We start from the raw sequence: 26572 nt of genomic DNA on the forward strand, positions 1-26572 counted from the left end.
CTGGGGCACCTGGCTGTGCGTGTACTCGGAGGCCGCTTCCTTTCTGTATGCATTCCCCGGGGCTCAGTTTCAGGTGGTACCTTCAGCGGAGTTCTGGGTTTGTTACTTAGGCATGTTCCTGGCACCAGACCAGCAACCTTCACCCTGAGCCACCCTTGTCATTATGAATTCACACCCAGAGTCACGGAAGGCACAGGCCTGGCATTTTCAATTATCAGAGAAGACGTAAAATCCATGTATTTTTAACCTGAGCCCCGGATGAGTTCGACGTCTCCTGTCATCTTCTCAGCTGGTCTGGGCTTTTGTCCAGGCTTTGTGCTCCCTGCTCACGCCTCCCCCAGCAACCTCAGGTCCAGCTCCTCACCTCACAGCCACCCCATCCTCCTTCCCTGTATCTCCAGCATGTTTAAATCAAGCTTGCACAACAAAAAGACCAGCAGCCCAATGAAAAAATGAGCGATGGGCTTGAGTAGATATTTCTCCAAAAGAGAACCACAAATGGCAGAGAAGCACAGGAAAGGCTGCAGTGTGACCCCCTCCAAGGTGTGTATCCAAGACTGTTGAAAACAGGTACTGAAACAAAAACATGCACACACTTGTTTACAGCAGCACAATTCACAGTTGCCAAAAGATGGAGACAGCCCGCATGTCCATCAATGGATAGAGGCACAAACTGTGGTGTAAACAAACAATGGCATGTTATGTAGCCACTAAAGGGAAGGAAGCGTTGACACACACCGCAACATGGATGAACCTCGAGCACATCATGCAGAGCAAAAGAAGCCAGACCAAGAAGACCCCACACTGCGGTTCCGTCTGTGCCAAATGCCCGGAATAGGTGAACCCACGGAGACGGCATAGATTGCTGGTTTCCAGGGGCTGGGAGGGCAGAGTGGGGAGCAACTGCTTCATGGGCCTGGAAGAGACAGATGTTGGGAATTGCCTGGTGACACATCATCGTGAACGCACTAAATGCCACCTAATCGTTCATGTTAAAATGGTTAATTTTGTTATGTGACATTCACCTCAATCTATAAAAAACTAAAACACAAAAACAAGAAACCTAACCTGGAAGATTATAGAAACTGAAAATGCCCCCAGGATGGCCTCAGAGTCAGTGCGGGGACTCAATTCTCTCTCTTCCAGTCCTCCTCATTTCTGAAGCCTATGGGTTAATCCTTCTTTCTTACCACTCAGCTTTTCATTGAACCGCCTTTTTTGTTTTGTTTTATTCACCATTTCTAGTGGGTATAGCGAGATCGTTCTCAGTCATTTCTGCCTGGCGTCTTGCTGGAAGTAGAAGTTCTCTAAGCTGTACTTTCTCCATGTGTTTTTGCATGGACCTGGCCCCCAGAGCCGGATGGTAGAGGAAAGAGTGGTGAGCGCCCCAGCCTTTGTTCCACCACCGCTGTGGCTGGGGAGAGGCACACGCCCTCAGTGGCTTTCACAACCACCCTTCCCAGTGGTCAGATACAGCCAGCAATGCCCACCATCACTTCCAGCTCTGGCCCTCCATGCGTGTCTGTCTTCCTAACTGTCCACAGTGGTTCCTCCATCCCGAGGACATTATCATTTGTGTTCAATAGTCCTCTCTGTGCGCCTTTGCCCGTGCTCCGTCTCTGCCCTGTTGCGGTTCCGAGCGCCTGCCGTGGAATCCCAGAGCTCAGACATGTGGGTGGACAGCATCGTCATGTGTCTGTGTGTGTATCCACTGTGCTTTATCTCGAGAAGATCCCCAGGCTACAGCCCTGAAGCCAGCAAGCGTCTAGGACAGACAGTTTCTTGGCTGATGCTGCAACCTCAGGTAGCTGATACTTCAGAGCGGCCAGAAATCCAAATATAGCTGGCAGGTGCGGGGAGAGCTGAGCACCTGTGGAGGGAGAGTCTGGGGTCATGGAAACCAAATTCAGCCTTCCTACAACGTGGACCCTGTGTAAATTAGCATTTTTATTCTTCCAGGAGCACATCAGTAAGATTTAAGAACACCAAGGCCTATATTTTGTTAAAACAAAATATAACAAGTTTCCAGGATTTCATTGACTGCACAAGCCTAGGCGTGTTCTCACTTGCTGTGTCCTCTGCTGCCATCTAGTGGTAGATGTGCAAATTTGCGAGGGAAACTTTGGGGCACTTAGAGACGCCCCGAAAACCAAAGGTGGAACTCCTGAGGGCTGTGCATGGTGCGAAGGGGTGGGTGTGGGGGGTTCAGTGAGGGTGTATTTTTTGCAGGGAGGGCCCAGGGTGTTTATCAAAGCCATCAAAGACATTTAAGAATCAAGACTGCCCCCCAAAGTCTAGGTAAAACCATTTTAAATTAATCATTTTGGTAACTCCCATGTGATTTCAAAATGGTAAAATCGTAAAATTGGTTGTGTACCATTAATTATGTATAAGAAAAGGAACTCCGATGATGCTGAGTGCAGGTGCAGGCTGGGCAGGTCACATCATCCTGTGTAAAAATATCCCCAGTGCCACCTGCCGTTTCTCCTCTGCCCTCCCAACCCTAAAAGCTGGAAAACGGGGCTCATCCAAAATAAAGGACAGCTCAGAGCTATTCAAGCACCTGGGGATCTGACTCCTCAGAGTTCATAGACAAGAAGCCCGCTTGCCAGCTTTCTCGAAGAAGAGCGAGATGTTTTGGCGTCCTTTATGCTGCTATAATCTGGGAACTCCTTCATTTCCCTCACATCGTCATCATGCTGATGTTCACTGATGGCTACTGTCTGCTGGGAGCAAAATATGGGCCAGTGCATTTCTTTCTCCCACCACCCCTGTGTAAGGGACTGTCTTTCCTCAATTGTACAAACAGGGAAATTAGGGCTGAGGGGTCCAATGGCTTGCCTAAGTTCTAGTGCCAGGAAATAAACCCTGGCTGGCTGCTTGGGAGGCTGAGTTCCCCACCACGGGCCGCAGCATCTTGGGAGAGCTTAGTTGCATGGTGCTGGGATGGGTGCAGCAGGAGCAGTGACAGTCACAGCATTCTCAAAGACCCAGAATAACCAATGCCAGGACGCTTGCTGGGTAAAAACAGCTGCACCACTCCAGCCACATAGCCACTTGAAAGTGTCCAATTTTCTAGAATCCCATGCACTAATTTCACTGTGAAATTGCTAGCGGATATCGATTCTATCAACTGCCTGACCATGACTGTCTAAATGTGTCTTTTGAGGAATGTGCACAATCTTCAAGCTATTCTGTCATCTGGTAAGCAGGGGCACTGTGGGCACGCCGAACACCTTTTGTGTTATCAAATTCGGTTGTCAGCTTTACTTACAGTCCAATCATAAAAGACCCATGAGGATCAAATGAAGCTTGGTCATCCCGACTACGACCCCAAGTGCCATGAAAGCAATGATGCCTGCCTTTCACATTTCTCCCACAACACCGGGTCCCTTTCTAGATTTTAAAAAAAGGTTCAATCCATACTGTTTTCCAAAATGATTGGCGAGCATTTGTTTAGAAATTTCTGATAGTTTACTTCAAATCAACGAAACACACAAAAATATTTGACCATGTCTATTTATTTTCTGCAAGCATGCTTGGCTATTTGACAAACGTCCTCTTTGCAGAATACCCCTGGAGGACAATCATTTGCACGAAACGTTTTATGTCATCTCAAAGGTAGTTTTTTTTTTTTTTTTTCTTCCTGATGGAGCTAGCCATGATGATAATAAAGTCATGCTAAATGTATTTTGACGATAATGTGGTCACAGGTATGTAAACGGATGGACAGACAGGAGGGAGGGGACAAAAGTGGATTGCAGCCAGGTGAGGTGGCTCACGCCTGTAATCCCAGAATTTTGGGAGGCCAAAGCGGGGGGATCACCCAAGGTCAGGAGTTCCAGACCAGCCTGGCCAATGGTGAAACCCTGTCTCCACTAAAAACACAAAAATTAGCTGGGCATGGTGGTGGGCACCTGTAATTCCAGCTACTCGGGAGCTGAGGCAGGAGAATCACTGGAACCAGGGGGGCAGAGGTTGCAGTGAGCCAAGACTGTGCTACTATACGCCACCCTGGGTGACAGAGGGAGACTCCGCCTCAAAAAAGAAAAAGAAAAGTGGATTACTTTAGGAGTCAGGATGTCCTGTGGGTGCTCTGACTCCCCTGTGATGGAAAGCTTTCCTGTGGCCCCTTTTCCCTCTCTCCTCACTCCCTTCCCTGCCTCTTTCTCCACCCCGCACAGTCACAGATGCTCCAAGGGAGGAGATGGGATCTGCAAGGGGAGTCCTCTCCTCTCATGTCCTAGATTGGAAAGGCATAGGAGAGGAGCCGGGATTTCCTTTTGGAGCTGGAAGCTGCCCCTATTCTCTGCCCACCCAGGGTTGGCCCAGGAGTGGAGCCCGCACAGCAGGCTGACCATGGTTTAGAGAGGATAGGTGTGGGGGCCAGTTTGGAGAAATAGAACGGGTGGAGGTGGGAGGGATAACGTGGCTGCAGAGTGGCTGGAGAATCCTCGTTTAATGTCCAAGTCATTCCAGATTCCCCTGTTTAATTCAGGGGAATTAACATTCTTAATGTTGTTTGCAAAGTAGAGAGTCCAAGAAGTGAGAAGGGAAAGACATTGATTCTAAACAAGACAATATGCAACATTTAGTAATGTGTCTTTTTATGGGGGACCCCAAGCACCGCATACCCCAGATGCACAGTCTCAGGGATGTCCCAACGGCCAGGCTTAGTAGCGCCATCTGTGGGGCACTTCCTTTGAAAAGCTGGTCGCCCTGAGGGTTGGTCATGGAGTGGAATGAGGTGATGGGCGAAGGCACAACGTTGTGGCACATTTGGGATTTTCATGCAATAGGTATTTTTCTGTAAAAGCATCATTTATGTTCCATCAGGTCTCACCATCTTTTTCAAGTTATAGAAACAGAATCAAACCTTCTTAAGTAAAAATTGGCAGTTTGTTGGCTCACACCATTGAAAAGAGATGGTTTCTGGTGGGTCTGAATCCCGGGGTCCAAAGCTGTCAGCAGGACACTGAATTTCTCTTCCTCCTTGCTAGACTCCATTCTCAGGCAGGCACATTTCCAAGGCAGAGCAAGCACAAACCCCAGACTTAGGTCATCTGCCAGGCTGGCCATCCCAGGACAAGGGGGCTGTCAGCTCTGCAGGAGCCCTGCTAGGACCTTTCTCCCGGTGGCGGGTGGATGGGGTGGGGCAGGGCCATTCCCACCTGGACTCCACAGAACTAGGGTCCCATAGAAAGAAAGGGAGCGCTCACCTGGAGGGGAGAAGGGCTGCTGGGTAGAAACCCTACATAGGCTCACTGTACACGCCCAGTACGATACACACAGGTACATAAATGGCAAAAACAAGTGGTAAAGTCAGCATTAGAAACTGCATTCCTGCCAGTGATTAACTACCGTCCAGTTAGGGACATAAAACAAGAATAAACACATGGAGCTATGATTCTCAGCTCAATAAACCGGCCGCTCATCAGCTGTGTTGGAGGACAGAGGCAATGTAGGCTCAGCTCAATAAACCAGCCGCTCATCAGCTGTTTTGGAGGACAGACCTAGTGTAGGCTCAGCTCAATAAACCAGCCGCTCATCAGCTGTGTTGGAGGACAGACCTAGTGTAGGCTCAGCTCAATAAACCAGCCGCTCATCAGCTGTGTTGGAGGACAGATGCAGTATAGGCTCAGCTCAATAAACCGGCCGCTCATCAGCTGTGTTGGAGGACAGAGGCGGTGTAGGCTCAGCTCAATAAACCGGCCACTCATCAGCTGTGTTGGAGGACAGACCCAGTGTAGGCTCAGCTCAATAAACCGGCCGCTCATCAGCTGTGTTGGAGGACAGAGGCGGTGTAGGCTCAGCTCAATAAACCGGCCACTCATCAGCTGTGTTGGAGGACAGACCCAGTGTAGGCTCAGCTCAATAAACCGGCCGCTCATCAGCTGTGTTGGAGGACAGAGGCGGTGTAGGCTCAGCTCAATAAACCGGCCACTCATCAGCTGTGTTGGAGGACAGACCCAGTGTAGGCTCAGCTCAATAAACCGGCCGCTCATCAGCTGTGTTGGAGGACAGAGGCGGTGTAGGCTCAGCTCAATAAACCGGCCGCTCATCAGCTGTGTTGGAGGACAGAGGCGGTGTAGGCTCAGCTCAATAAACCGGCCGCTCATCAGCTGTGTTGGAGGACAGAGGCGGTGTAGGCTCAGCTCAATAAACCGGCCACTCATCAGCTGTGTTGGAGGACAGACCCAGTGTAGGCTCAGCTCAATAGACCTGCCGCTCATCAGCTGTGTCGGAGGACAGACCTAGTGTAGGCTCAGCTCAATAAACCGGCCGCTCATCAGCTGTGTTGGAGGACAGACGCAGTATAGGCTCAGCTCAATAAACCTGCCGCTCATCAGCTGTGTTGGAGGACAGACGCGGTGTAGGCTGAGGTGAGAATGGGTACCCGCAGTGCAGGGGTTTCTCTCACAGCGGTCTCGCTGGACCCTTTTCCTCATGGCACGCTCGGGAGGAGCCAAACCCAAAGCTGTGCTGACTCATGACAACCGAGGGCCATGTGAGGCAGCAGAGGCCACTGGCATCTCCTGTTAGCCTTCTCATTTCATTTAGGTGGTGATTCCCACCCTCTGTCTTCTGACACTTGAACGGCAGTCATCAGTGGGGGTAAAGGAGATTTCATTTTAATTCTGGCTTCTTCCTTCATCTCTTATATTTCAGTGGGTATCAGCCAAGGAACAGAGAACAGAAGAGAAATGTGGCAGGAAAAGGCTAAGGGAGAAAGTAGAAAATGGAAGTGTGGCCCCTACAGTATGGAATGGGAAGGAGTAAGGGTAGCCGTTGTCTCTGCTCTCAACGGTCCTAAAACCACGTTGCTGAGTAAAATCTTCAGGTCACCTCCAAACCATGCTGGCCAAAAAGAGGCTTGGGAGGAAGAAAGGCCCCCTAGACACATGCGCTTCCGGGTTTAAGCCCTGGGACCAAGCATGATTGGAATTTTAACTAGTTGTATGCGAGCGTATTTACGGATGAAGATGAAATCTACAGATTAAAATAGCTGGAATAAGCCTCTTCTGTAGACTAGAGTTTAGAGTCACCTGAAAGCATTTGCCTGCTCATCACTGATGAGCAGCTCGGAAGATAAATGCTGTACATTGGGAGCTTGAAAGAGTGACTTTCTTTCCGTTGAGGTTTGAGGTTGGTGATGGGAACACCATCACTTCCTTTGGCTGAATTTTAAAAGTTGTGCAAAAGTCGCAAGTTCCTTTCTTCTGTAGGCTTTCTCAAAAGGGCTTCCTGAACGCGAAAGAAACTCCTCCAATTATTTAAAATGATGTGGAGATTAATGTTTAGAAACAAAAAGCTCACAGGCCTGGTGAGTATGGTAGTAATGCCCTTGCTAATGAAGTTGCTGACTGTAAATATGTCCTGTGCCTTAAAGGAATTATTTCTTCCTTTCCGTTTTCACAGGGCAAAAGTGACTCAGCTGCCTCCAAGACAAAGGTAGCTGCATCCGCAGAGGTAAGAAGCATTCCTGTGGGTTCGTTTTTTTCCATGTTCACGTGAGTTACATTTTTTTTTTAAAGTTAAACATGAAGTCTTGTTCAGTTTATTGAGTTGTTTCATGGTGCCCAGAGTCCAGCAAGGGCAAGCTGTGAAGAGCTTTTAGAAGGCTGGACCACTCCACAGGAAAATGTGAATTTTTTGGCATCCTGTGGGGAATCCGAGTGCTTTGTGCAGTAATGTCCTTGTACAGCAGGAGCTGCCTAGCGTGCTAAACTGGGGATGTCATCTTGCCATGTATTATGATTTGAGTTTGATTCTGAATCTGTGCATCACTTTATGTCCAATATTCCTTTTAAAACTACGATGTGCCTTCAAAATAAGCTGGAATTACCAGAGGCAGAAGCGAGCCATGACAGCGAGGCAAAGGTGGGGTGTTGAAGTCGCCCGGGGCTGTGTCTGCCCTCGGGGTTTGCAGGTTGGTTGCTGACTCGTGTGTGTGGCTCAGCAACAGTTTTTCTAGGAATTAGGACTAAAATAGATAATTTTAGATGGAGGTAGGTTTCTTCTATTTCAGGCATCTATCTGGTTTTAATACCTTTATTAACAAAACATTTTTAAAGATAGTTTAATGGCTGTTTTTGATCCCTTTGGGCTGCATCACGCAGGTGAAATGTAGTAAGTCAGTAATCACGCCACGTGCGGCTGTGATGTCATGGGGTTGGTCATCCTTGGGGCCGCGCCTCTGCAGTGGTCGCCGCAGGCTAAATGGACCTGCTCCCTATAGGTGCCAAACGGGTCATTGGAAGTTGGTTGAGCTTATTCTCATCTACGTTGATGCCTTAAACTGTGCTGTAGTTCATGTGAAACAAAAATACTCCTGATTTTCTGGCAGCTTTCCTGAAGCTAAAAAGCAAAAATATAATAATAATAAGGTTAAAAAGGTCTTCTGAGGACAGCATGAGCTCTGCCATAGGGATCTTGCTGGGCAGCGGGTGGCCCTCGGAGCTGCCCAGGGAGGGCACTGCACAAGGGTGTGGCTGCCTTTTCTCAGCGCTGTCGCTGGGGCCTGCAAGTCCCTGACGGGAGAGGCCGAGTCCCACCTGGTTTTAGGTGGTCCCAAATCCTGGACGAGAGGTCCCTGCTGCATTCCATTGCCAGCAATGCTTGACACTTGAATTCCACTGTTTTACTTTTTCCATACTTGTGGTACTACTATCTGGGTCTGAACGCATTTTGCATAAATTGAGTTTCCTTATTGGATGTGGAACTTGTGTTTTGTATGGTTGATGGTGACTGTGCAAAGGTGATGAGTGGGCACACAGAATCTCAAGCTGGTTCTGACTGTTTCAGCTAAGGGGTTAGGCAAATGGCTGACTCCCCAGTTTGGATTACATCCTAACTTACATCAACTCAGCAAACAAGGCCTGCTGGCGTGGGAGGAATACAGTCTTCTCTTCCTTTCTCATAATCTCTTGTCTGTCTGGTCCATAATCTATTGAAGAAAAAAAGAGTCAAGCTGTAATTGGTGATTCTTAGCAAAACTTGATGTGGCTTTATCCAAATGTGTGACGAACTGTGTTTCTTGGCAAATGAAAACGTTTTATTATTATCTCTATCATCCCAATCCACACCTAGCCTGAGCACTCTACAGAAAGATGGCACATTCCAATACTGGGTGTTTCTCCTCTCTTTGTCACAGCAGTGAACGTTGGGCCAATGGCACAAGCATGGGTCTGGTGGGTGCTGCACACTGAGTTCAGGGCCGGGGTAGGGTGTGGGCGCCCTTGGAGAGCCGTTCCTGCCTAAGTCAACAGCCAGGCCGGCCAGGTGTTAACCATAAGTGCCATAGTTGGAATTGGAAAGTGTTCCCAGGAGAGTGGCTGTTTCTGCCAGGACACTGTGTCTGGTCACATCCTAGGGTCAAAGCATGGGAGAACCCCAGGAGCCATGTGGCCACAGGGTCTCTGTGGGCTGAGGGCCAGCAAAATCCCCTCCACTGCCTTTAGCCCTGGAGCAGGTTAAACTCCTGGCAATGTTCCCAGATTCGCCTTGAATTTGATAGGCAGGAACCCCGTAGGTTTAGGATAAAAAACACAAATTAGATCTCACACAGCATCACCCAGGAGCAGTCCAGAAGTCTGACAAGGTAGGAAGGCAGTAGTGATTGCCAAATGAAGGCTTTAACTCTCCCTCTGCTGATCATTCTGGTTATTATTTTTTTTTCCTCTCTCTCTCCCTCCCTACCCACCCCTCTCTGTACATATTTTTAAAAAGACTCCATGAAAGTTGACGTTCAACAGATTGTTATACCAGGTTAGAGGATTCCAGGGTCTCCTGCTGAAACTCCTAACACAGACTGAGCCTCTGAGGCAGAGGCAGGTGCCCCTGCTGCTTCACTAAGCAACATTCCACCGCTCACCAGGATGGTCCCAGAAGCATGGGTGGCACTAACATAGCAGTCAGCGTCTTTCATGGATTTTGCCTAATAAGTCCTGCAAGGTGCCTCTAGTTCCACAGCTAATTGTATGTCCTCTTTCTCCAGCATGATTTCACTCTTTATGTGTTTGTGTTTATAAAAAATGAAATTTTAGAAGAGACACAAAGGAGGTTCCAGTTCCAAAGGGAGGATGTTTTCTTTTGTCCACACCCAACTTCAACCAGAACAGGGGGAGTTCGTCCCGGGCCACTGCTGCCTGCTGAGGCCCTCTCTGGGTTTCCTCCTCTTTCTTCACTTTTCTTATGACTTCGAAGTGAACACACATGCCCTGTGTTACAGAGCTGCATTGATCCGCCACCTATCAATTGTGTGGGACTTGAATAAAGAAAAAGTAATTGTTCCTCAGATTTCCAGCTATTGGAAGGAGAGAAATGTGAGCACTCTTATTACGGTGCAGCGGTGGCGAAGGTAGCGATTCTACACGTGGGGACACAGAGGCAGACTCCAGTCGTGGAACAATAAAACGCCCAAGGTTTGCACCCAAACAGTGAGAGCAGGCTCTGCCATGGTTAGCAATCCGTGCACACACTCTGTGTCGGCCGGCTGCCTGACACCAGCGTGTGTGTGTATGTGTTTGCGGAGGTATTGTCTTTAGTTCTTAATAATATGGGAAACAATGTGTTCTTTTGTCAGGTAACTTGATATGCAAATAAAATAATGAGGTGACTCAAACTCAGTCCTTTGCAAAGCAATTTAGGGAGCTGCAGTGCGGGGTGAAGCCTGGAACATTGTGGACACTCAACACATTCTGGCCGAATGTTCACCCTTCCTGGGTCCCTTTGAGGCTTGCTGGCAAGTGGAGCCCAGTCTGAAGGGTTCCTGGGTGACAGCAGCATCCCTTAGCTGAGTCACAAAATTAATTTTCCGACTAGGATCCTGAAGGGAGCACGAGCTGGCTCCTCCTTCCATTTTGTCTTCCTCTAACTACGCTTTCACCTCTGGACCACATCGATCCGGGCCACGCTGATCTGCGCGGACTTTGTGGTCTTGGCTAGAGGGGTGATTTTTCTGTTTTCCTCTGTCTTTTTCATCAAATCATTCTGTGCTTCTGCCTTGCAAGCTGAAGTATGTGAGACGGTAGTCGCAGGTGTATTTGGCTTTTTGATGGCGTTGCTCATGGGGAGGTGATAGGCTACACTAAAAACTGAGCAGAATCTCGGTAACAAAATATGAAAGTCTGGTTCTTCAGTCTGTTTCCAGAGACAAAAATTCCAGTGTGGAGCCTTCTCTTCCCACAGATAGCTGAGCCCTTCCTCTTTGCTAGGGCAGCTCCCGGGTAAGGAGGGGACGTTCGTTCACTCTTGTGGCGGTGAGTTGGTGCAGACATCTGGGTGCAGCTGGGTTCGGGAGTTGGGAGGCATGTTCCTTGGACTTGTAAACAAAGGCAAGGGAGGAGAGGCACGTTAGGCCCGCAGGGCCATGCAGCTGGGTGCAGACACTGTGGGGCGAGTGGGGTGCTGAGGGAAGCTTCCGGAACAGGGGTGGCAGCAAAAGGAGATACTTGCAGCTAAAAAGGAGCACCTTGCAACCTCTATGCTGTTGTGCATTCCATCCCCAAACAACCACTGAAGAGACAAATTCCTTTTCCTTCCTGTAGTTACTTGAGTCACTGGGTGGGCTTTCAAAATCTGTGCATTGCACTTCAGCAGAAAATAGTGGTGTGATCAGAGTTAGAATTTGAGCTAGAAAAATCCTTCGATTGAGGTCATACTTATAAATGTCTTTTTGGGATAGCTGGAGAAAAATCAAAAAATAATTTTAGGAAAAAAAAAGTAGATCCAATGTTCTATCATATTCAGCTATAGCCCACCTCCTCACTCCTTATAGAAACAGGTAGGATTTTTAGAAAATGTTTGAAAGGAAAACACACATGCGCACAAATCCAAAAATTACCAAGGCTTTTCATTCAGTTGTAGGATTATATGTAATTTTTATTTTCTTCATATTTTTATAATTTCCAAAGAAATCTATATTGCTAGTATAATAATTATATTTGAAAGTTAAATATAATGTAAGTTATAGGCTTAAAGTTAAGGCTCAACTTATTCTAAAAAATTTTTAAATAGCACTATTATCATTGGGTGATGATGTGGTACAGATTGAAGTTATTCGGTATATCTTGGGTTTAGTGACGTGGATAGGTCTTGTATCTCAGGCAATTTCACCAATTGAAGGTATCCTCTATTCACTGACATGAAAAGAAGTATTGAATCCATTAATCGAACAAGTCACTGCCACTTACCAGTGCAACCCAAAAGACGTCATCATGATAATTATACACCTCAGGCTACCCAGAGGAAATGTTTTGTTTGGAATTTGTAATTCACTCTGGGAATTTCTTACATCATAATCACAGCCATTATGACATTGACCTTCAGTAAACTAGAAAGTAGGAAGTGTTTTGTTTGTAACAGGCTGGAGGACCACGTCACCGTGAAGGGAGCGTACACTCAACCTCCCTTACCCTGTTCAGAAGAGCTGGTAATCACTGAGTGCCTGCTATTGCCCCAGCCAATTTTTTCATAATCACTGTTTCTTTATATGACTTTTAGTATTGCCATTTTACAGATGAGGAGATGAAGCTCAAAACAAATTAAGTAAATCGCTCAGTCACGCATCTAAAATGTGATGCTTAGCCCCATGTCTTTCAAAAAAGTAAGATGCTCTTTGAATTTTCTTACTTAAATGCCAGTTCCACATCTTACACCTTCTATACCACTTTAAGCCAGCACTTTCTAAATCAAGGTCTCAGAAAATAAGAGCTATCGGGAATGGTGGTTATCCTTTATAATCTACTAAAAGTTAAACAAAGTCATTATCTTGTTATTACTGCAGGATTTATGGAGCCTCTATGTGTTGGTGCACACTGAGCCTGTCCCTGGGCTGCGGATGCAATAAGGAACCTATTTCATCCCACACTAAGCGGGCAGCAGGGATCTTGGAGGTGGGAGCAGGTGCAGGGGCCACAGCTAAGGAGGGCTGACTGTGCTCGTGGCCGTGGATTGTCACCATGCTTCCCGGAGCGTCCTCTACTTGAGGGCTGGTGTGCTGGGTGCGCCTGCTGACCTGCAGCCCTGGCAACATCTGGGAGTTTCCTATGGCACTCGGCTTTGTGGAGCCCAGTGTCAGGAGGAGCACTGTTTATGAGTCCAGAGATGCTGCACACACTACCCATGCTGGCCAGTCACGTGGAGGCTCACTCCAGGGCTGTGGTTCTCTTCACGTGGCCTAACTTCTAGGTCCTTTTCTTGTTCAGCGCAGTGGCTGTTCCTCCTGCCACCTGCCCTGGAGCTGGCAGGGAGGAGAAAGCCCCAGGCTGCAGCTGAGAGACCCAGGTGGGGTCGCCCCATTGGCCGTTGGGTCTTGGGAAGGTCATGCCACCTCCATGGGTGTATGTTGAGAGGACAGAACTCAGTAGAGAAAATGTCAAGGCTGCGGAAGTGCTTTGTTGTTCCTGCATATGTGTGTTGATTAACATGTATATGAACACACACGTTATGTAGTGTGTAAATGTGTGAAATATGTAGCATGTGACTGTAGCATGTGTTTACACAGGTGCTTGCATGGATGCAGGCGTCACCGTGGCGGCCGCTGTCCGAGTCCCTGTGCCACATCTTCCTCCCGTTATCAGGAGTTGTGGGCTCATGGCTGCAGGCTCCTTCTGGTTTGTTTTTCACAACGTGAGAGCACCCGGCTGTGCCTGGGGAAGTGCAGCCACACTCAGTGTGGTCAGTGACAGGGACCCTGACCCCTCCCCAACCCCCTGCTCCCTGCCTCACTCTGCTTCCCCACCTAGGCCTGGGGCATGGCCTCCTCCAGCCTTCCTGCAACCACCCTCGCCTGCCTTCTCACTGTGGCCAGATTGCACTCCTTCAGCTTCACTGAGCTGCCTTGTGAGGAGAGAAGCGCGGGTCCCATGCTGTTAGACCTGATCCCCGCATTCCAGCACCTCCTCAGGGCTTGCCGTTCTTGACACCTTCCTTTAGGGAGCACCCAGCTCCTCGGCCACCCTGGGGCAGAACCTCCCACCTCACAGTCTTCCTCTTCAGGCACCTCCTGGTGTCCTTCCCTCTGCCCATCACTAAAATGTCCCTGGCCTTCAATGACCCTGACCACACTGCGGCGTGCAGTGCCAGGGCTCTTCCCAGCTCTGAGCTGGGGCTCAGCCTCATTTCTCTCACCCTCTGACTCATGCCCTCCCCAGTGGGAGTGGAGTCCCAGCACCACATGGTCCTCAGAGCGGGGAGCGATGCTAGGCACAGGGCACTCAGAAGCCCCGCACATGGCAATTCCGCACGCTCACAACTGCCCAAACACTTCACATTCTTTCTAGCTGAACAGCAAGAACCCTAACAGAAGTTGCTTTATAGCAGGTCATGGACAGTGTTGTGTCGGCCACACAATTCAGCATTTGGTGGCGGACATGGACAAGGCTGGTCATGCTGTCATGGATCTGAAAACAATCTTTAAAGGACTGCTGGGTGCGTCTCTTTCTTGAGGTACACGGACGGGCACAGCTCTGGATTTGCTGGGATTGTTTGCACTTGGTTATTATCATGGGACCCTTGGGACTTGATTTGTAACAGCGAACTAACAAGGTCATCGCCGTTCATCTGTGTGGTGCCCCACTGCTTACAAAATGCCTTTTCTCAATGCTCTTATCTGTACAGGGAGGAGGTAAAGAAATTGACAGCTCTTTCTTAATTAACTTCCGGTGTCCAAGGTTGTTCCCCCAAGGAAATCCAGGTTTCCCTTCTTTGCTCCTGTTTTTCCTTTGCTTTTCTTTGGTAAATTCTTATAGAATACTCACTATGTTCTAAGCACCTTACAGTGCGACCTTCTTTGACCCTCACAACCAGAGGAAGTATTCACTCTCATTACTGCTCTCTCCCGTTCTACAGATGAGAGCATGGAGGCAATTAAGTTGTACCAGGTGACACAGCCAAGTGGTAAAGTCATGGATTTGAACCGAGCCATGTGGCTTTAGGGTCTTAACTGTGATTCTATGATGTAGACATTTACTGAAATCAAAGGTAATTTACTCTTGCAATTTATTTTGTGGAAATCACATTTTTCCATTTTCTTAATGTAACCCTTTAATGACTCCAAAAGAATTTAAAAATTATTCTTAGCCTTGCTTTTTCCAAGCTAAGCGAATGCCATGTAACAGGCTTCAGCTGAGCCCGGAAACCAGAACCTGTAAGGCAGGAAATGTGTTTCCTTCCATGATCCTGATACTGCTGCTGGGACTTCTCCATTACTGGGTCCCAAATATTTTTACTTTAAGACTCTCTGTTTGAAATGTAATAACAATAAATCACAGACCTCACCTTACAGTAGCTATGTTTTTGCTATCCATGCATTGAGGAGAGCCGCTGAACCCATCAATGGCTTCCAGAGAAAACTGGACTTTATTCATGCTTGCAGCTGTTATCACAGAAGCATGTGAAACCGTTTCTTTGACCTACGGAAAGTCACCTGTGTACCTGTGTTTCCACCTGCGCTCTGCAAGGCTCAGGGTCATGGGTTGCTCCCCTTTCCATGTTGACTCCTGAAAGTCGGGGCAGGAGTGAAGGTCGTTTGTAGGAAAAAAAAAGAGATCAGCCTCTTACTGTGTCTATATAGAAAGAAGTAGACATAAGAGACTCCATTTTGTTCTGTATTTGAGATGCTGTTAATCTGTGACCCTACCCCCAACCTTGTCCTTGCAAGAGACATGTGCTGTGGTAACTCAAGGTTTAATGGATTTTGGGCTGTGCAGGATGTGTCTTTGTTAAACAAGTGCCTGAAGGCAGCTTGCTGGTTAAAAATCCTACCCATCCCTGGGCAATGGAACATCTCTGTGTGAGATCCGATTGTATGCTCTGTTTACTGAGATAGGAGAAAACCACCTTACAGCCCAAGGTGGGACTTGCTGGCGGGACTTGCTGGCGGAATGCTGCTAAAAGGTTTGTGGAGATGTTTGCATATGCTATCAAGGCACAGCATTTTCTTTTGAACTTATTCATGTCACAGAGGTCTTTATCCATATGTCTTACTACTAATTTTCTTCCTAAAATGATCCTATTGTCCTGCCACTCCCTTATCTTTAAGATGGTAAAGATAATTATCAATAAATACTAAGGGAACTCAGAGACCTGTGCCAGCGTGGGTCCTCTGTAAGCTGAGCTCCGGTCCCCTGGGCCCACTTTTCTTTCTCTATACTTTGTCTCTGTGTCTCATTTCTTTTCTCAAGTCTCTCGTTCCACCTAATGAGAAACGCCCACAGGTGTGGGGGGGCAGGCCACCCCTCAGTCGTTTCCTGGGAGTGGACCAGATGGGAAGGTGCTATTCCTTCTCCATGGAGCTGTTGATTTATTTACCTGTGAACTGGGAGCAAACAGGACTTTCACGTGAGGCTGAGTGAGTCTCTCAGGGACCACGGTGCACAGCAGGGTGTAACCCTGGTGCCGGCTTACAGCTCGGTGCGAGATCCTGAGTGATTCGAGATCAGCTCCATAAGGGAAAATGAGGCCGGTTTCCCAAGATACTTTCACTTAAGAATGTGACTTTACACAGTCCATGTGCTAGGGATCACGCCAGGTGCTGTGGGGGAATTTGAACTTCATGTTCCCTCCTCCCTTTAACATATACACACATACACACATGCGCATAGACATACAAACACACACACACACACTGCATGCACACACACATGCATACCGATTGCCTTAGCCATACAAATACATGCACACTGCATGTACACACATGCATACCGGATTGTCTTAGACATACTAACAGACATGCACACTGCACGCACACACACATGCATACCGATTGCCTTAGACATACAAACACACAGCATGCACACACACATGCATACCTATTACCTTAGACATACAAACATACATGCACACACACATGCATACCGATTGCCTTAGACATACAAATACACGCACACTGCATGTACACATACATGCATACCGATTGTCTTAGACATACACATGCACACTGCACACACACACACACGCATACCGATTGCCTTAGACATACAAACACACACACACACAGCATGTGCTGCACACACATGCATACCGATTGCCTTAGACATACAAACACATACATGCACACTGCATGCACACACATATGCATACCGATTGCCTTAGACTTGCAAACACACACACACAGCATGCGCACACACATGCATGCCGATTACCTTAGACTTACAAACATACACGCACACTGCATGCACACACATGCATGCCGATTGCCTTAGACATACAAACACACACACGCACACTGCATGCACACACACATGCATACCGATTGCCTTAGACTTGCAAACACACACACAGCATGTGCACACACATGCATGCCGATTACCTTAGACATACAAACACATACACGCACACTGCATGCACACACACATGCATGCCGATTGCCTTAGACATACAAACACACACACTGCATGTACACACACATGCATGCCGATTACCTTAGACTTACAAACATACACGCACACTGCATGCACACACACATGCATACCGATTACCTTAGACTTACAAACATACACGCACACTGCATGCACACACACATGCATACCGATTGCCTTGAACAGTGCTAAGGTTGAGCCAACAGGGCTAAGTGGTAAAGAGCAGCCACGATTTGGTTTTGCGTCTGAGGGAGAATGTGGTCAAACATGAGGAGACTGAGGGAGGGGTGGACACGGGGACACCACTGTCCTAGTGCCTGGGCTGTGTGGCCTCTTTGGGCCTCAGTTTCCTTTTGGCAAAACCAGTACCTAAGGTTTCTGTCACTTGTCTTGGTCCAGATGGGACAGACCATGTACCTCTGTGGTGACACCAGGGCCTCCCTGTGACAGGGCCTACTTCTCACTCCTGTCTGCAAAGCTTCTTTCCCATGAGGTCACCGGCAGGGCTATCCTCAGCCACTTTCTCAGAGGTCCAGGGGGCTGGGAGACAAGGTTACCCCATCTGGAGCTCTAGCCTCCTTGGGCTCTTTGTTCTCGCCGTGAGACTGGGGTGCAGGGGATAACTTGCGCCCTCCACAGTGCCTCAAATGCCAGGAGACACTTCCCTTCCACTCCATTCCCAATGGATAGGACACAACCATACAGTCCCACCTTCCTAAATCCCCAGGGCCTAGGAAGGGGAAAGGTACAGCTCACTCCCAGCGGTGTCTTCAACAAAGGCTAAAGTCATCTGTCTGATTCTCTATGGGTCCAAAGATAGGGAAGTGAACTACTAGGTTTTTCAGAGGAAGACACAAAATATTGCTTCCAGGCTGAGCTGCTGATGGTCTAATGGAAACACGAAACAGATGCTTTCTGCTGCATGGTGGTTGTTTATTCTTTGGGCTGAATTGTGTGAGCATTTTGGTTCTGCTGCTGGAAGAGGGATGCTTACATGACAACAATAGCAATGCTTTTAAAGCCATAGCCGATACAGTGATCGCTGCTGTTCACCAATTAGCCAGAGATGTTTTCAAAATAATGTCTTTAAAAATGTATTTGGTAGATGAGTAAGCCAAGATTGTTATAAAGATTTCCCATGGCATAAAATAAAAGGTGGCCAGGTGGGGTGGCTCATGCCTGTAATCCCAGCACTTTAGAAGGCTGAGGCGAGTGGATCACTTGAGGTCAGGGGTTCGAGACCAGCCTGGGCAACATGGTGAAATCCTGTCTCTACTAAAAATAAAAAATGTAGCCAGATGTGGTCGCACGTGCCTATCATCCCAGCTACTTGAGAGGCTAAAATACGAGAATTGCTTAAACCCGGGAGGTGGAGGTTGTAGTGAGCCGAGATCATGCCACTGCACTCCGGCCTGGGCGACAAAGCGAGACTCGGTCTCAAAAATAAATAAAAGGCAATTTCTTGCCATCATCACCATGACAACATTCAGTTTACAAACTCACATCCACCTGTGATTAAATGCCATTAAAAATGAAAGGTTTCCATTGCAAACCCTCTAGCTCTCACACGACCACCATTTAGCCAGAGACCAAAGGCCTGATTGATTTTGCTAATGCACTTTCAAAAGTACCAAGTCCTGGAAAATTTCCTTTTAATTCTTATGGAAGTTTGGATTGAATTGCATTTAGGATAACTGTAAATATAGATACCAAAAACCAAATCACTGTAGTTGAGGATTATTCAGACCCTTTGCGTCTCCATTTCCCCCATCTGATTCTCCTTTCCCCAACTCAGTATCCATGCATGTTGCCATCAGGTTGGAAATGGGAAGAGGGATTGCCAGTGAGCAGGCTATTTTAAGCAATTCCAGCAAAATATGTGGTGCAGGAAAGATGAGCATTTTTGGCCGAGTCATTTTCAAGCTTTCCCGTGGCTTGCACTAATCTAACCTATGCTGGTTTCCTGTTGCCAGGAACGATAGAATTGACCTGGAGTCCTCACAGTCTCAAACCAGAGCGTGATGGGGGCGGGGGTGGTGCTCACGTACTCTGTGCGATGATCTCATCACCCTGACATTTAGTAAATAGCTTTGGTGAGTTCATCTTTGATGTAGTTCAATTGCTTTGCTTGACCCTTGGGTATTTTTTCTTTGGGGATTAGACCAGCTCAATATATCCTTAAAAGAAGATGTTTACACAATTGTTAGCACAATGTTTACAATTTCTTAAGAAGCATTTTAATTTTACTCTGTGTGTAAAATAACCTAAAGAAATATTTGTTCACCAAAATGAGCCCACCTTCCTCTCTCCAAATTGCCATTCCCCAGGGGCCACTGATTTGCCTAAGCTGGGAACATTTCCCTACATGAGCTACGCATCTTTGCCAACCAATTGAAGTAGGTTATAGACAGCGAAGAGAAACCTTCCATTTTTATTCCTGTGTATTTGAAACAATACCGGGGCCCCAATACCACACCTTCAAACAAAAATTTAGTAAAAATTTCTAAATCTCAATCAAACCTGAATACTGTATATTTTTAAATTAAAGTATTTATGAAGGACCACAGAGTTAAGTTTTCAGGAAAATATATTGTCCTTCTTCGACACTTAGAAATCCCATGCAGTAGGGCTTCACAAAGCACAGACCTCTCTGTACGATGGTGGGAACGGCACTGCATTGACCACTGGGCGAGGATACGGACTGGGTTGCAGCTGCGTCTTCCGCAGGCGCTGAGGCTGCAGCTAGTGGTAGACGGTGTGAGAAGACATCACCAGTGTGTTTCCAGGAAGCAGGAGTGCCTATTTCTGTGAAAGGCTGCACATATATTTTAAGATCCAGCATTTTCAAAGAGGTGAAATGTGGATGTGCATTCATTTCAGGGAAAAGAAACAGAACTGGGATTGTTTTAAAGCTCCTGATGATTTGACAGAGAGAAGTCAAGGCTGAAACACTCCAGCAGTGCTGAGACCCAGATAAAATCACGCGTACGAAATTTGGTGAGACTAGAAAGAGCCTTCGTTTCTATTAATCTCCCTGTGTTATTATTTTGTGCCAGCAAAAGTAGCAAAAGGTAATTGAGAAATTTTGGAAGACAGAGGCATTTTCTTCTGTTGCCATAACTTGGCCTGTGAACAAACCGTGCTCTATTCTCAAAGTAACAGCTCAGAAGTGTGACCGTTCTGCTTAGAATGTAATATTTGCCAACGACTCCAGAATAGAAAAAAACGTGTATATAATGGCAGATGTATGGCATATGTTTCTAAAAACATTATATTATAGGTTCTTCATAAAGTTCCTATAGTGGAAAGCAGGGTTAATAAAAATGATACCTTCAAAGTCCCTCTGAAGGACTGACCAAAGCTCCTTTCAGTTGTTATTTACCTCAAGTATGTATGTATCTGTGTAGACCACACACACCTGCACACACACACAGGTGCGCACGCGCACACACACACACGCGCGAATGCAGCATTGACTTGGATAAATGAGTTTTAATCAGCTCTGCATTCAAAGGAAAGAACATAAGCCATGTGTGCTCTGGAAGCCACAAAATGGGTGAAAAGTTGTTTTGGTAGAACCCATTTCCTGAAATAGCAACCACTGGAGAAAGGACAATTGCACTTTGACTATTTCTGTCTGATTGGGAAGGAAATATTGTTTATCTCAATGCCTTGGAATAAGGAAGGTGTGGACAGGACCCCGTCTTTCAGCACCGCACTGCCCTAAATCAAGGTCATTTCTTTCCATTTCAGTCTTAAATTTCCTCTTTGCCTTTGATTCCTTCTTTTCACGTCCTGTGTTTTTATAAAATCTGTTTATTTCCATACCTGCATTCTTAGTTAGCCATGACCTCTATTGTCTGTCATCTCAAAGGCGATTGTCAGTTGGTAGGTCTCTTCTGTTGCATCTGTAGGTTTTCAGAGAAGGTTTTTTATGTATTAACAAGAAGCTATACCAGTAAGCAAGGGAAACTCTGCCAGTGTCCTGGGTCTGACTCTGAACCTCACTCAGCGGCTGCCAATCACGCGGAGCCCTGGACACTTCTGGCGGCGCCAAGGCAGGGCTCCATGGCAAGTGAAAGCAAGAAAGGGGCCGATGTACTGGAAATGTGGGAACTCAGTTTTGATCAGGAAAATGAAGCAAATGTTTATGTTAGCCAGAGAGGACATATCCGAGTTAGCCCAGGAGGAGGTTTTAGAGAGAGCGTGCATGCATGTGCACGTGCCTGTCTCTGGGGCAGAGGCATCATCTGAAGGGGTAATACAGGGTGATGCCATCCTTGCACCCTTGGTGTGCATTCATTGACCCAGCGCCGCCTAAAGAAATAAGCAACCATTTTCATTCACCTTCCTCCTACTACTGGCTCCTCCTTTCTGTTTAAATGACACAGAGAAGGACCGAGGTGTCTTTTTATGTGCTGCTAAGGCACGTTGCCAGCCTGGCGGTGGGCAGGTGTGCATTGAGGAGGACCTCAGGCCTGCCCCTCAGAGTGTCTCTGACGGTTTCTGACATTTGATTGCCTCCAAGTGACGCTTTTGCTTTGCCGGCTTCTGCCAGATGTTGAGTTCCAGCCTGCTGGGATTCGGAGCAGCATGAGTAACTTTGCGTTCGCATCAGAGGAGATGGTCAGCCTCGGGGCTGAGGTTTTTGCAGCTTCTCTCCTTTGCTTCTGAGTTTGCAAAGGGGGCGTTTTGTCTGGAGCCAGAGCATTTTCACCTCACAGCTGGTGCCTATGAGGGGCAGGGCTCCTGGCTTGGGAATCTGTGGCTGCCCGGAGAGGGGTGAGGAGGGGAGGGAAGAGGGGCTGTGCAGTGCAGCTGCCTGGTGAGGGCGGGCGCAGCAGCCCAGGAGGTGATAAAAGGAGTGGCGGCTGCCCTGGCAGAATGGCTGGACGGCGAGGGGAGCCCGGCCCCCAGGCACTGGGGAGTGCATCATGATGATCAGGCTGCCGCACAAGAAGCTGCAGAGACTGTTCCTCAGAAAGGTAAGGGAGGGCACGCGGGAAAGGGGGGTCCCGGGGAGCTTGGCAGCTTTTATTTACTGCTGGGAAATCACAGGTGTGACAGAGCTTGGGCGGCCAGGGGCAAGCTGTTTTCTGGGCAGAGTGGAATCTTACGGCTCATCATGAACACGGGTCTCGGAGGGGTGCCAAGAGCAGGTCCGCATATCTGGCTGGCTGAAGTTTGCCCTGTTTTTAATTTATCTTGTGTTTGAGCCCAAGAAAACTTAATATTTCTGTTCCCAAGTGTATTTTCACAACTGAGGGGAAGGGTATCCGGAATCTTTCTGCAAGTGCAGAAGCAAAGGGGAGAAAACTGACAAAGCTGACGTTTATTTTTACTGTTTCTAAAAGGTAAAGTTTTGGGTGAAGAGAACCAATTCATCAAGAGCTAGCAGTTTGCCCTTTAAAAAATTGTTTCTGCTTTTTTTTTTTAATGTGATGGTGAAATGTCCGTAAGATTTTTCAGTTTTAACGATTTTTAAGTGCACAGTTCGGTGGCATTAAATACATTCACACAGGGCAGCCACCAGCACCGCCATCTCCAGGACGTTTTCATCATCCCAAACTGAAGCTCTATTCCCATTAAACACTCCTCATTCCTCCTACCCTTGAAGTTGCCCATTTTATTTTAGTATTTATTTTTATTTTTTAAAATTTTTTGAGATGGAGTTTCACTCTTGTTGCCCAGGCTGGAGTGCAATGGCGCGATCTCGGCTCACCACAACCTCCGCCTCCCGGGTTCAAGCGATTCTCCTGCCTCAGCCTCCTAAGTAGCTGGGATTACAGGAATGCACCACCACGCCCAGCTAATTTTGTATTTTTATTAGAGATGGGGTTTCTCCATGTTGGTCAGGCTGGTCTTGAACTCCTGACTTCAGGTGATCCACCCACCTTGGCCTCCCAAAGAGGTGGGATTACAGGCGTGAGCCACTGTACCCCGCCAAGGTTGCCCATTTTTAAGTGAGTTAACCCAAACATGTTTATAATTACATGTAATCAGAGTGCATCAGATTAGAATCCAAACCAGGTCGTGCTAATTGCTCCTACAATCTGTTGAGAAACTGCTGTTAAGTGTATCTCACATAATTCTTTTTAAAAAGAAAAAATATGAAATACAGTGTTCTAGAAATCACTGACAGACCCATGGGTATAACATTATTTTGAAAGAAAATCTGTGACTTTCCAACTGTGTGCACATTTTTTTTTTTTTGAAACAGAGTCTCACTCTGTCACCCAGGCTGGAGTGCAGTGTCTTGATCTCGGCTCACTGCAAGCTCCACCTCCTGGGTTCACGCCATTATCCTGCCTCAGCCTCCCGAGTAGCTGGGACTACAGGCGCCCGCCACCACACCCAGCTAATTTTTTGTATTTTTAGTAGAGACGGGGTTTCACTGTGTTAGCCAGGATGGTCTCGATCTCCTGACCTCGTGATCCACCCACCTCGGCCACAAAATATAATTTTAAGGAATATTTACATTTTATTTTGAAATTACTCCTAAAATAATATTATTTTAAATAATTAAGGTGAATGAAAGTTGTTTACTTCAACTTTTGGAGTTAAGAAAACTGAGCGTAAAGAAAACAACTGGCTTATCCGCACGTGACAAGCACAGACAGGTCTGTAAGTGTGAATTCCAGCTTTTTACCCAGCTCAGCCCTGAGTCTGTTACATCTTGTCATCAGCTTCTCATGTAGTTGTTTGCTTTGATTTAAATAAAGTCACATCAATGGGGGTATTTCCTTATTGACACCCCATCTTATGTCCAAAAGATGTCAGTAAACTTACCTATATTTCATACAAGGCTAAGCCGATCAGTGAGTGCATCTGTTCGGGTGAAGGAGAGGAGGAGGAGGAGGAGTGGTAGGAAGCTGGGCCCGAGCGGAGTCGCCACGGTGCATGTCGAAAGGATCCCCAGCCCTGCGGAAGGTGGGCCTGGGTCTGACTCTGAGACTGTTGGATTCTCAAGGAGTGGAGCACAGCAGGGCAGGCTGGAAACACAAAAACAAAACAAGCAAAATAAACAAACAAACCCCAGTTGTGTAGGTAAACACATCTATTTCTGTTCCAAGCCCTGCGAGAAACATCTCCCACTGGTCCTCCTAGAGAGGTCACCATATAAAGGAGTGAGCACCCCAACAGTATCCATCTAGGAGGTGCAATGCATCTCTTAAGGTTTTTGCCATGCCCCAGATTGTAGGCTGGGGCAGTAAGGCTAAAACAGAAAGCAGAGAAAGCACTCCTACGGAGAATCCACACCGCAGAGGCCAGCAAGCTGCCCTTGGAAGATCTGCCTTCACCCTAGGGGCCATCTGAGGCCACCTAGAAATATGCGTGGAAGCACGGCTTTGACTGAGGGAATTATACATTTGTTGGAATTCAGTGGCCCTGGGTCTGGGCTCCTTGACAAGCACAGGATTATAGATTTTCTGTGCTCCAGGTTACAAGGAGGGGCCCATGCAATCTGGAAGCTGGAAGGGTCGTTGAAATCACATAGCCCATCCCTTTCATTTCACATATGAGGAGGCTGAGGCCCTGACAATTGGGATTCCTGACCCAAGTTCACCCGGTGGTGAGTGAGTGACAGGGTGGGGCCTGAGCCCACTGCCCTGGACACCCATTTCAGAGCCCTTCCCTGAGACCACAATGGTCAAACATGGCATTGGGAGGGTACAGCACACCAGCCTGAGGACTGGGAAAGGGACCTCTACCTGCCTACACTAATCGGGCCTTGTCATTTCCTGCATCTGATGCTTTGACATCAGTGGGGAGTAGGAGGAGGCTTGCTAGCCCTGGAGAGGCTGCTTCCCCAGGGTTTCTAAGTCCCAGACACAGCAGGCAACTCACCCAGGAGTGCACTTTTCAAATGCAAACCGACCAATCCAGAGCCCACCCCTACCACCTCCTTTATGGACTCTCACACTCTGGCCCACATCCCCCTGCCCTAATCCTCCCAGGGCCCAGTGCCAGCCAGCCAGGGCAACCCCTTGTCCAGCAGGGCCCACGGGAACTGCCCATACCAGTCAGTCCCACGCAGGCTCAGCCTGGCTCACCTGTTCCTTTCCCAGAAGCCAGGTGAAAGGCCCCTGTCCGTGCATCCCTGCACCCCCTCTCCCTCCAGACAGGCTCAGTGCATCACTGAGTGGTCCCCAGGGCTTGGCCACCTCTCTTGGGGCCTGTGAGTAACAAACTCTCTTTTCAATGACAGTTGTCTCCTGACCTGTTGCCCTGCCATACCTGAATAATAATAAAGCTTAAGTTTTAAAACACTGTCACTTGTTTTTAAAACTGGTACCTTTTGTTTATTCAAGATTCTTCCAACATACATATTGTGGGAAATGCAAAAATAGGTAAGAATTGTGTCTGAGAAACCATTCCAGGCACTAAGGCGGTCCCAGGCATAGTCATCACTGCGTACACCTCGGGCCTCAAGGAGACTGAGGTCTTGTGTGGCTGGGGCTCGGGACTGGGTTCCCACGGGAAGACGGACGGCACAGGAGTGCCGTATTTTTAGTGGAGATCAAGTTCAAGCATGACCAAGGACATTTTCCAGAATTTGGGTTCCTCATCATGCTTGTGTTGGGTTAGTACGTTTCTGACAGTCATGTCTCTTGAAATTTCAGGGAAGCGGGCATCTTCTTGTAGAGGATCCCAGAGCTCTTGATCTGTTATCATTATTAACCGTGATAACTCATGGGCAAGGCAGCTCAGTGTATTTTCCCAGTTTCATCGTTGCTAACGGCTGTTTAACAACCACAACAAGTATAGTAATAAGGGCTTTATTATAATAACATAACACATTAACACAATCTAAATAACAGTCAAGATGTGTTTTTAGGGAGGTGACAAACTTTCACAATAATAGTTAACTCTATGTCCCTGTGGATACATTTTTAAACTGCTGTGTGATTTTATTATCAAACTCATCTGAGTTGTTGTGTGTGTGTGTTTTTACAATATGACATCATAGTATTAATAGGTAGCTGTGGAAGAACATGTAAAAAGGTCAACACAGTGATTTTTATATAAATATAGGACATTTTGTGTTCAATATAAGACAAGAAAAAAATTCCAACAGCATTACACATGTTTTAAAGTATATTATTGATTCTTTACGGAGGTTAATTTTCGGAAGTTATAACTAAGATTTAATTTTTAAGGAGTTCAGTGACGAATGGACAGAGAAAGTCAGTTGAGTGCTGCTGTAT

At 47.3% G+C, this 26572-nt stretch overlaps 1 protein-coding gene across 4 annotated transcripts in view; it reads left to right on the forward strand.

The window, feature by feature from the left end:
- RPS6KA2 (ribosomal protein S6 kinase A2) overlaps positions 1–26572 on the forward strand; it is a 452505-nt gene that overhangs the window by 84545 nt on the left and 341388 nt on the right. For 2 of the 4 annotated variants that reach the window (XM_008007794.3, XM_008007793.3), the window contains one exon: positions 7420–7470. The exons of 1 other annotated variant lie outside the window; for it this stretch is intronic. In XM_008007794.3, coding sequence (XP_008005985.2) covers positions 7420–7470 — 51 coding nt within the window. Of the gene's footprint in view, positions 1–7251; positions 7325–7419; positions 7471–26572 lie in introns of those variants that run through there. One more of the 4 variants, XM_008007798.3, reaches the window with a different exon arrangement.

Source organism: Chlorocebus sabaeus, chromosome 13 (assembly GCF_047675955.1).
Source record: "Chlorocebus sabaeus isolate Y175 chromosome 13, mChlSab1.0.hap1, whole genome shotgun sequence".
NCBI lineage: Eukaryota > Metazoa > Chordata > Mammalia > Primates > Cercopithecidae > Chlorocebus > Chlorocebus sabaeus.